This window comes from Hetaerina americana, unplaced genomic scaffold (assembly GCF_022747635.1).
Source record: "Hetaerina americana unplaced genomic scaffold, ioHetAmer1.1.p SCAF_80, whole genome shotgun sequence".
NCBI lineage: Eukaryota > Metazoa > Arthropoda > Insecta > Odonata > Calopterygidae > Hetaerina > Hetaerina americana.
The window spans coordinates 773,092-783,833 of record NW_027287428.1 but is presented as its reverse complement, the minus strand read 5'-3'; the positions used below and the strand labels follow the sequence as shown (position 1 = coordinate 783,833).

The window sequence follows — 10,742 nt, the reverse complement described above, 5'->3', positions numbered from 1 at the left end:
ACCATTATTTCCTCAAATTCTTGCTTGAACAGCAGTTAGTAAAATGTGAGCACACTGAAATTGCTAAAATGCCTCATTAAATTTAACGGGATTCTTAGCCTTTATAACTCAATTAGATTCTGGCCTTTATGGTCATGGTGTGATTTATTCAACTTATAGTGTTAATTGAGGTTGGATATTGAGTGTTAATTAAATGTCATTACTTAATAATGAAAGCGTGGGTGGTTCATGGGAGTATCACCATGGGATGCTTCATTTACGGAACAGTAATGAATACTTGCGGTGGAGGGGGTCAGTTACATGCTTCTAGTTATTGCAAGGTAAAGAAAGAGCCCGTGAAAATTGCCTTAATTAACAATGGGAAATTCAGGATCTCCACTTCCTTATGGCCTAATGTCAAGGGTACCTGAGATAAGTAATCCGATCAGCGCGCGACTTAGATGATTGATTTTTCTTGCCTAAAGTAGCCAGAAAGGCTGAAGGGGGTTTATTAACCAAGTAATCTGCTCTTGGCAAGAAGAATGGCGTGGAATGCGGCAGTTTAACTAACGTTCCATGTGGTCTCGTGTTATACAAAAAGTACTCTTCATAGCAGGGAAGTGAAATCTAGATTGATAATCTAAAACCATATCCTATAGCGTCCATCAACCGCGGTTGTTCTCAGCTTCTGGGTACAAGCTGGAATTTTGCCAGCATTTACTTTCGTAAATTAATTTAAATCGACTAATTTTCGGCGATCTTTCTTTAGGTGGGAAAAATCATTACAAATGGCTTCCTATATGCAGGCCAGAAGTTTTTATTTTTTTCAGATCTCCGTTCTCTTTCTCCTCTTTTACCTTCGCCCAAAAACCCAAGCAACAACAGCCGTATCTAAGGAAAAATAAATAACAGCAAAGCAAGCACGGACAAAAATTATATACAAAATAGATTTTGGATGATACTTCTAACCTCGAATAGTTTTCCGTCTGTAGATTTTATACATGTAGTTCTACAGTAATCGTGTCAACCTAGGAATGAACCGGTTTTCAAAAGTTAGATTCATTTGGGCGGTGACTTTTGATTAACATTTGACGGAAGGGAAGCTGATGAATCTTCCTAAGCAAACCAAAAGAAATAAGTCTAAGGCTGAGTTAACGGTGGGTCTGTAAGTTTGCGTGATGCGAATCTCAGGAACAGTAAGAAAACTTCACTGAATGGATGAACTTATTTGGAGGGCATCTGTTTTTATATTTTGGAGCATCTTTTGTGGAAGATTTGATGAAGGCAAAGAACCTTGATTATATTGTGTGTCGTACATCATCAAGGATAAAGATGCTATAACTACAAGCCCGAGTCCCAGGTCATTTCCGGAATCACATTGATATCGCTGAAGCTATGCTCACCGACGTTTTGTAATTTATATCGAGAAAATACGACGGTAGAATTAACAATGAATCACATAACCTATTATTTATTATATATATTGTATACGAATTATCTTATCATATTTTGCGTATTCTATTGTAATTTTGCGAAAATTGATGCTCAAAATCTTTTCTGCTTGAAAGTTACCAAATCGGCAGAGGTATTTCGATAACGATAGAGGAAGCTCCAATCGAAAGCCTCTAAACCTTGACCCTGAAAGAATTTTATATTTCATACCTACTTAATAATCGTTGTAAATGATGCAATATACAGAATTACTAAAAAACGGGCTTATTTGTCAATCTTAGCAAGGGACTAAAAAGAAGAGCATTTAACCATCATGTAAAACCAGGGAAAAATTCGTTCGAAAATTTCGGAATAAAAGAAATACAAATTTGTCATATATGCAGTAATAATTGATTGCGTTAATTACATAATATTTAATTTTCAGGCTGACTGATCGGATACCGAGCGTCGAAAAGGAGGCATCGGTATTAGTCCCGAAGAAGCATGCCTTTGTTCCTCTGCCGATATGGTAATTTTCAAATATTCAGAAGAAATACAATTGCAAAAGCAATTCAGATGAAACAATAAGCTAAAAAAATGATTTTATTTATTTGAATTCGATTGTATTTATTTTGAATTTGTGTATGGCTATTTGGATGCTTTTCAATTATTTCTAATTATGGAGAGCTGTGATTCATGATAACTCCTCTCACCTCAGTTCCGTGCGTCTACAATTTGAAGCTATTAGCAGTTACCAATAGGAGTCCACTTAGTGCGATTATATATATACTCCGGTTAAATTGTAGCTGCTTCCTTTTTACCGATGTTTTACCAGTTGGAGCTGAGATAGAGTTCGAATGAGGACCGTAGATCTTGACGTAGAATAGCAGATAAATTACAGCTCCAAAACATATTTTAGACTAGGGTACAGTACATATACCATGCTGTTAAAGTCCTCTGGTTATGAAATGCATTCATTCAGATTAGATATTAATTCTTTATGCTATGCTACCTTCTGTTTTCCACTGAGAATGACATCCGCATACACCAGTTAAGTTGTATCCAGGGCAGGGCAAGGATTTGAACCCGGGGCCCCCTGGTCAGTAGCCTGGTACTATACCCTCTAGGCCCTTAACCCTTTATTAAGTTGGAGAAGGGATTTCCTTTCGCTACGGTTCTCAGTGACGGAGAAGTTATTTTATTTTAATAATACATGGGTGGTCTGAAAAGTTTTCGACCCCCAAAGATACACGACATTTTTCCTGAAATTTTTGAGGCCGGAAACTTTTCAGACCACCGTCGTATGTTATTGATTGAGCTAAAATGGTAAGATCCCAGAAAAGCCAAGGATATTGGTTTTAGGTAGTGATGGTATTCAGGAAATTAGTCTTTGGTTTAACAGATATTTAGAATTCCAATGTGGGGATGCGTAAACCGTCATCCCCCCGCATGGTTACGATCCTTGCCTTCTTCAAGCATTGCTAACTTGTAACCAATATTTTCACGCGCTCTTTTTTGCCACAGCAGCGTATATGTCTGGCGATTATGTCACGCAAATGGTGATTAATGATATAGTGCTCTCATAGTGCAGTGGTTTCCCACCGAGAAGTATGATGTCTCGTGAAGAAGAAGGAACCTTAGAAACAACGCTCTCCTTAATGGTTGTTTCCTTTCACGTACCTCTCGCGAGGGCTCACTTAGAATTGTATTTCCTTATTGAGCTTGCCCGGGTTGTAGAAATGCTGAGTTCGACTATAAATATGCCGTGAAATGTGGGTGGAAAGCCGAGAATTTTACAAGGGGTCGTGGCTTCCCTTGGGTCCTATTTTCACATGCCATCGCTACCGATAATATGGCGTACTCGAAACGAACCGACTCGTCGTGAGTTTTATTTGCCGTGATCAAAGCGTTGAGCATTCGGATTCGTCACTAAATATTCCAGTATTATATATATATATATATATATATATATATATAATACTATATATATATATATATATATACTGTATATATATATATATATACAGGAAAGGAACTGACCCCCCTACCCTGATGTGCGAATTTTCACACGCCGTATAGGGCTCAGTACTGGGTGATCTCTACCATCACCTACTAAACCGACCTTCGGGTTGATTACTGTGTTTATGGTTTTTTATGGTTATATATATATATACACACATATATATATACATATATATATATTTTTTAAAACTATAATATTAATTATGACGCCGAACTAAGTGAATTTTTAGCGTGAATTCCAAAAATCCGAAAAATGTGTTTTAAATTTGACTCTTTTTATAATATGAGGGCAAATAATTCACAGAATATAGTTTAAGAGATACAATGAGTGTCTGCTAACCCCCATCGCGTTAAAGAAGGAAATGCGCGAGTTGCATCGTCCTGTTCCACGAGTACCAGCGAGAGCGAAATTGGTGTCCGAGATGATTTGGTTCAAAAATGAGGTCATCCTCTGGCAAGAGAATGCTGGACTTGGAGTTAGTTATCTAAAAAATAATCTCTCCGGGAAAAAAGTGATATCGGAAAAACTTATGACCGAATAAAATGATGCCCAAAAAGTACCCACAAAAATACTTATTTTAGAAGAAATCCATAACTTACGTATATTTTTCTTGCCCGTAAAAAAGTAATTTTCCCAGCCTACTCAAAATTTTATAGGTTAGGTTACACATCCAGGGGACCAAACAAGATAAATTTTTAATGAGGCGTAGGGAAAACTTCGCGGTCCAACTCTCTGTCTACGTAATCGTCTATTTTTAGAATGAAAAATATTTTAAGTTAACTTCATGACAGTACCTCAACATTATAATAGCTTATTTATTTATTGCTATTCAATAGTTTCCGAATATCAATCGGAACACAAATGTACTGCAGTGCTTTTAAATTAATCAGATATATTTTCTGACTTTTGAACATATTTTACGGAGATTTTTCGCAGTTCTGAGATGATATTTTCTCATGGAGTAATTTTTTAAGTTCACCCACCTATGGTTAATAGCCCCATCTTATTTCAGTGATCCAACTTTTATTTGCATTTCAAATGCATATTGTCAAGTGATTAAAAGAAATCATTTCAAGATAAGCTTTACTCGAACTGTTGATAAATAACGTCTCCCGATCGAATGATATATATATTGATTTTTTTCACTTGTGGTTAATAAATACCGTCTTTATTAATTATAAAAAAAGAGCGTGCTGAGTTATTTGATACGATGTGAATCACAATTTTAAAATTCCATTTTTTCTAATTCCATCGCTCAATCATAATTTGATGTTCACGATAGTGCACGACGTATTTTCTCACAATGGAAGATATTATGCCTTGCCTTTTTTTCCCCTCGGGAGGAAGGACCTTCTCTGCTTGCCCTAAATTTGTAGGAAGGGGCTTAATGCAATGGCCTAATTTCAATTATTCATTTAGCCAACCCCTTAAAAACAAGGTTTTTCGGGAAAAGAAATAATTAATGATCAATTTCTTTTCTTTTATGTCAACCGCACGAGGAGTTTTAAAAAATAAAAATTCTAATGATTTAATTAATCAACTTTCCATCATTCGCGCTAATTTTACTGAAACAATGAACTATACACTACATAGACACACGTGGTTTGTTTTGTTTTCTGAAATTGTGTAACTTCATGAATTGCTTCCTCAATTTATTTATTCCAGGAATCTGAATCCTTAAACAGGGTGCCACGTGCTTCCGACACATTATGTCCTAAATAGAATTCTGGGATTGGGAACAATCATTCTTTTCAATAACCAAGAAATAGAATATGTTGCAAGAATCAATGAAATATTTAAAGAAATGTACAATATTTTCTTTCGATTCTATTGCTAAGCTTTATTTCTTAGACATTAATAACACGGGTATTGGCAACAGATTTTATGGAGCCAATTTAAATGCTAGAAGATAATTCGATCAAGATGTCGCGGGTGAGGCAAGTGCCCAAGTCACGAATGGCCGAAATATTATCGAACCTTTCGTCCACTCGCCCTACATAGGGTGTCCTGGGAAAAGTAGAACATTATTTTATGGGAAGTAAAAGTGGCATGGCTGCAAACTTGAAGATTTCGTTTTGGGAATCCTCATACTTATGCGGCTATCTTGCATAATGAGAAGCATGCGGAAATTTTATAACCACTATACCATAAAATTATTTGCAGGACTCTGACGTCTATTGAGCTTTTCAGAAGCGACATACTTAAAGATTCATGACCATGAAACCATGTTAGGAATGTACTGAAATACTGAAAAGTAATTTATGTCAAATCAGTTAGTTTTTTATTAACACAAAACTCCTTAAAGTGCAAGTTTCATTATTTCTATAGTTGAAATGTTCTTTTTCGCGTTAGTGTCATACCTACGCTGATGTTATTTCGTAGAATTGAAATATTAAGATTATCATTAATCCCAGACGGAGAATTTTTAGAAAAAAAACATAAGTTATGTTTGTGTTAAAACATCGTTCATTATTTGTAACAATTAACAATGAATTGAATATGGAGTGAAATGTATATGTAGTTGAAAATTGATAATGTGTTCTACCATACTCAAAGTCGCCGGGAAATATGATTTATCACTTGGAGAAACTCTTCTATAGAAATTGACTTCCTTTGTGATGCTCAAGTAAAAATTATTACAATATTTTTTACATATTGCCTGTTAGGAACTATAAAAAAAACAAGATTTATGTATTTCCTGCGCATAGCAATGAATAATTTCGATGGGAAATAAGCGGTTAGTAAGCATTTAGCTTGTCTTCTAAGTGAAATAAATACAAATTCTAAATATTCGGAATTGAAAATTAACACGCGTTTGTTCCACTACGCTCCTGACATGTATGCTTCATGCTGCTGTCGAAAACTTTGCCAGGAAATAGTGGGTCCAGCACCCAATGCTCACATGGTATTACCGAATTTTCTCAACTCCATTTAAGTTCCCATTACATTGGTTTATGTCAAGTATTTTTTTTGCCAACACACATAAAATGTATTTACATCACTCACAGAATCTAGTATTTTCATTTTAAAAAACATTTTCCCGGCATTTCTACATTAAAAATACTCGATGACTTATTAGGTGGCTAGTTGGTCTAAAAAAGCTTGATAGACAAAGCGAGAGAGCGCGAAAACCGCGGAAGTTTCATTTGTTGCTCATGCTTGCGTCCGCAATAAAGTCGCCTTTACCCTTTTCCTTTTTAAATAATTAAAACTGATATCAACTTCCCCTTTTAAATTGATTTGTTGAAGGAAAATTGGCAACTTTCCATAGAATGTAAAAATACTTAACTGTTTAGCGCGTTTCGTCTGTCTGAGCTGTTATGCTTCAAACCATCGTGCTTCCTACGATTGTGTAACTGATGATAGCTCAGTGAGTCGAAACGCGAACTACTGAAGTGTTTTTTTTTTAATTTGTTACCAAGATACTATTTTAATTCATTCTTCAGTATGAACTTTCACTCCGCCACGTCTGACCTAGTGTACAATGGAACTAATCAAATATTTATTAAATATTACATAGTTTAGTTTATTTTTATTGAAACCATTCGGAATGAAGCGTAATTGATTGGCCGGCTGCATTGAAAATAAATTATTTGCAAAAGTGAAAGTGATGGTGATAAAAAGTTTCTAATAGTAAGACCGTCTTAAATATGATACCTTACTCAGAATGAATAATTGTATTACTCACCTTGTGTCCGAATTGAAATGGTCACTGAAATGATCCGCAGGAGACCAGACACCTTTCACACTTCCAAAGGCTTCCAAGATTACACATCTCCGGGAGCGACCTCCGGAACGTGTGGGGTGCGGTTGAAAACTGACGCTAAAACGCGACTGAGCTAGGGCAGGGACAACGGCCTCAGAATCGACCTGCTCAGACCGTGAAAGTGAATTAATTTTGCTCCACGGTAATTAATCAGAGGTCAAAGTGCTTTTCTGGAAAATATCAAGGTTTCGTTGCTGATGCCATCAGCTCTTTATCATTTTCATCAAAGGGCCGTCCCGCTATCGTTAAGATCGATTTTGGGAACCATTCAGTCCCAAGGAGGAAGAGCGGAATTGAATATGGAAAAAACTAATGTTAGTCAGCCATCCAAGTATAGTGGGAATAATTCTGGTAAACAGCACGATGCAGGAAGAAGGAGAAGCATGAGAATATGGTGTAATAACTTTGTCGTGTCCTTTACGCCTAATCCGATCGACTTAATTTTAGCATATCTTCTCGGGCCCTCGCGATCTTTCATTCGACTCGGCTGATATGAGAGGACGCTCTGACGATTTTCGTAAACAAGTCCACCTGGCTTGGCCCTTCCTCTAACAAAGCCAGGTATCCAAGACGACCGCATCGATTTCCATGCCAGGTGTGGGGCGTAGGCTCTTCCCCTAATGAAAAATCCATTACCGGGTTCGAAGGCTTTTGCATAGCGACTTGTTAGACTCCGTCGACAATTGTGAGCATTTCATAAACGCCGCTTAAATTATCGATTGCTTGAGAAGTGGCTTAGTTTTCTGTTTTTGACTCGTGTGCAGTTTGATTTTAGATCTTTGCTTTGTGCTGATAGCGACGTAACTTTTAAATCTTTCAAGATAAAAATCGGCGCTTCGATCTTTATGGATAGTTCACGACTTTTAATTTGCGGTTTTTCTCTCTCCTTAGTTGTGTGCAACTTATTAGTTTAAATGGTTCTGAGTTGCTTTCGTAAATTAATGGCAACAATGACTGAGATAGTGAATGTAATAATAACGGATGAGCTTCCAAAATGAAAGATGATATTTATGGAGCTTGGAAAATATTGCTCGAAATATTATTCTCAAGAGTCTTGATTTTGAAACTATAATACTTGATGCTTGATTATCTGATTGTATAAATTGTTGGATATATATTCATATATATATATATATATATATATATATATATATATATATATATATATATATATATATATATATGTATGTGTGTGTGTGTGTGTGTGTGTGTGTCTTGTATATCTATATGTATATATATATATATATATATATATATATATATATATATATGTCTTACTTGAAGAAGGACGAAAGCTTAAACATTTTACCGTGTGAGTGTCCTTTTAAATGTTACTATTTTACTTGTGTTCTATTGTGCCGTCCCATTATATATATATATATATATATAAGTATATATATATATATATAAGTATATATATATATTCTATACTTGTACATAAATACATAAATTGTATAAAGTCATATAAATTTCGTTAAAAATCTGACAAAGGTACTGTTAATTATGAGGATCAAAAGGCTCATTGAACTAGCAATAGGCTTATACGCATTGCCTCCATTACTTCAGTGCCTTTAATGAGCTCATGGGTTTGGCAATGAACTTACTTGAAATATTCAACTTTAAAAATGCAGAATTAATTTTACAAATACAATTTTATTGACTCTGCCATGTAAAATTGGTCCATTATGGCATATAAGAAATGCTTAATATTTGCTTATACATTATGATTGAATACATATGGTTTTATAATTTTAGGCTACTCAACGGAATAAAGGTGTATTACATTGGAATCATAAACTTATTCCACTTTTTACAGATTCACGTGGAACAAATCAAACCTTAAGCTGCTGTATTAAGCTCATCACACCATCCATTTTAGTAGTTCCACTCTAATTACTTCCCTTCTGCATTTTACATCGTATCTATAAATCCACCTAAGTCGATAATGAAAACACAGTTTGTATTGAAAATATATTTATTTGAGAATTAAAGTGAAAAGTTAATAAATTGAAACGTTCACTTAGTTTCAAGTTTGGAAGTACAGATAATTACCTGCACATATTTACAAGGATTTTTCGTTCATCGCTTAAGGTCACATGGGTAAATATTCATGGGCAGCTAAAAATAATTTTTTTTGGGATAATAATTACTAATATCACCATGAATGTTTTTTTGAAGACATCTCGTCAATTTATAAGAATGAAAATTTGGGCTATAGTTAAGTACATTGCTTACAATTTCCTATTCCTAGATGCTATAAAACTCGTTATTCTCACTTCAAAGTTAAAAAGTACCATAATTAGCCTGGGACTCAAATAGAATGTCTTAGTGAAATAATTACCGTAAAAATTGTGGAATTGAGAGCTTGACTTGTACTTCTTCTATCCCTTTCTATACCCTTCCTTCCCCTCGATACGAGAACTCTTCTCCCTCCTCCTTGAATATGGTGTTCATCCTCGAGAAAATGGGATTGCATTCAGTCATTCGTTTGCTTCCGGAGTGCGGGATGAGCGTTTGGGGACTTGATTGCCACTTGTGGATCAAGTCTCCGCGATTGAGTCCCTGATGCCGTCCAAAATGAAGCACGCAAAGAGGCCAACGGCGAAGGGAAGCGCCGAGGAGCGGGTTAAGACCAGAGATCCCATTCCTGAAGACTTCGTTTGAACCAAAGTTGCTGTCAGGGCGTCCACTGGTGCCTTTTCGTTGCAATATTCGTAGTCACAGCATGCGTTGCAGGTCTGGAAAGGAAAGGTCGAGGGTCGGCAAAAAAAACTCAACCACCTCGTACGTATTTCGTCCACTCAATATTGTTCTTTCTCTCCCTCTTCCTCTCTCTCTCCTAAAACCAAATGCAGTGATCATGGTATTATTTAGACGCTCTTTAAGAATTATTTGTTACTTAGCGGAGCAGAAATACGGAAGTGAATCATGGGAAATCAAAATTTCGTGCGTATTTACGTATAGATTGGAAAGAATTTTTTTCCTGTGGATAACATACAATCAGACTTCCAATCGTCTACGCACTGGTAAATCATTGATCTGACCAAGATCGATATCGTTAACAGAATGGTGCGCCACGAGTCTCAAATACACCAAGGCACTCCATATCTTAAAAATATAAATAGACTTTCGAAAGTACTTAGAGTCAACGTATATACACGTATATATATATATATATATATATATATATATATATATATATATATATATATATATATATATATATATATATATATATATATAAATAATTATTTTGGGATAATAATTACTCATATCACTATATATAGTATATGCATTATAAAAACTTCCTCTGCAAACTTTATGCATGCAAAGTTTGCAGAGGAAGGGTGAAATTGGTACGCTATTCAGGAAGTGTAAAACACTGTTTGAAGGATATGAGGGAACTTCTGTGTTGACAATCTATGAGTCGGAAAAATATTTGGTGAACCAGAAGAGGTCCAAGAGAGATGGAATGAATATATAGAAGAACTGTATGGTAAATACATTAAGCCAGCAAGGTTAGACATATAGAGAGAATAGGAC

General features: G+C 35.4%; 1 protein-coding gene across 1 annotated transcript in view; it reads right to left on the bottom strand.

The window, feature by feature from the left end:
- Nucleotides 1-8,865: 8,865 nt before the first annotated feature.
- The window catches only part of LOC139698251 (uncharacterized), a 37,895-nt gene continuing 36,018 nt past the window's right edge, over nt 8,866-10,742 (bottom strand). Inside the window, exon 5 of the mRNA XM_071597125.1 lies at nt 8,866-9,937. Coding sequence (XP_071453226.1) covers nt 9,740-9,937 — 198 coding nt within the window. The 3' untranslated portion in view covers nt 8,866-9,739. The remainder of the gene's footprint in view (nt 9,938-10,742) is intronic.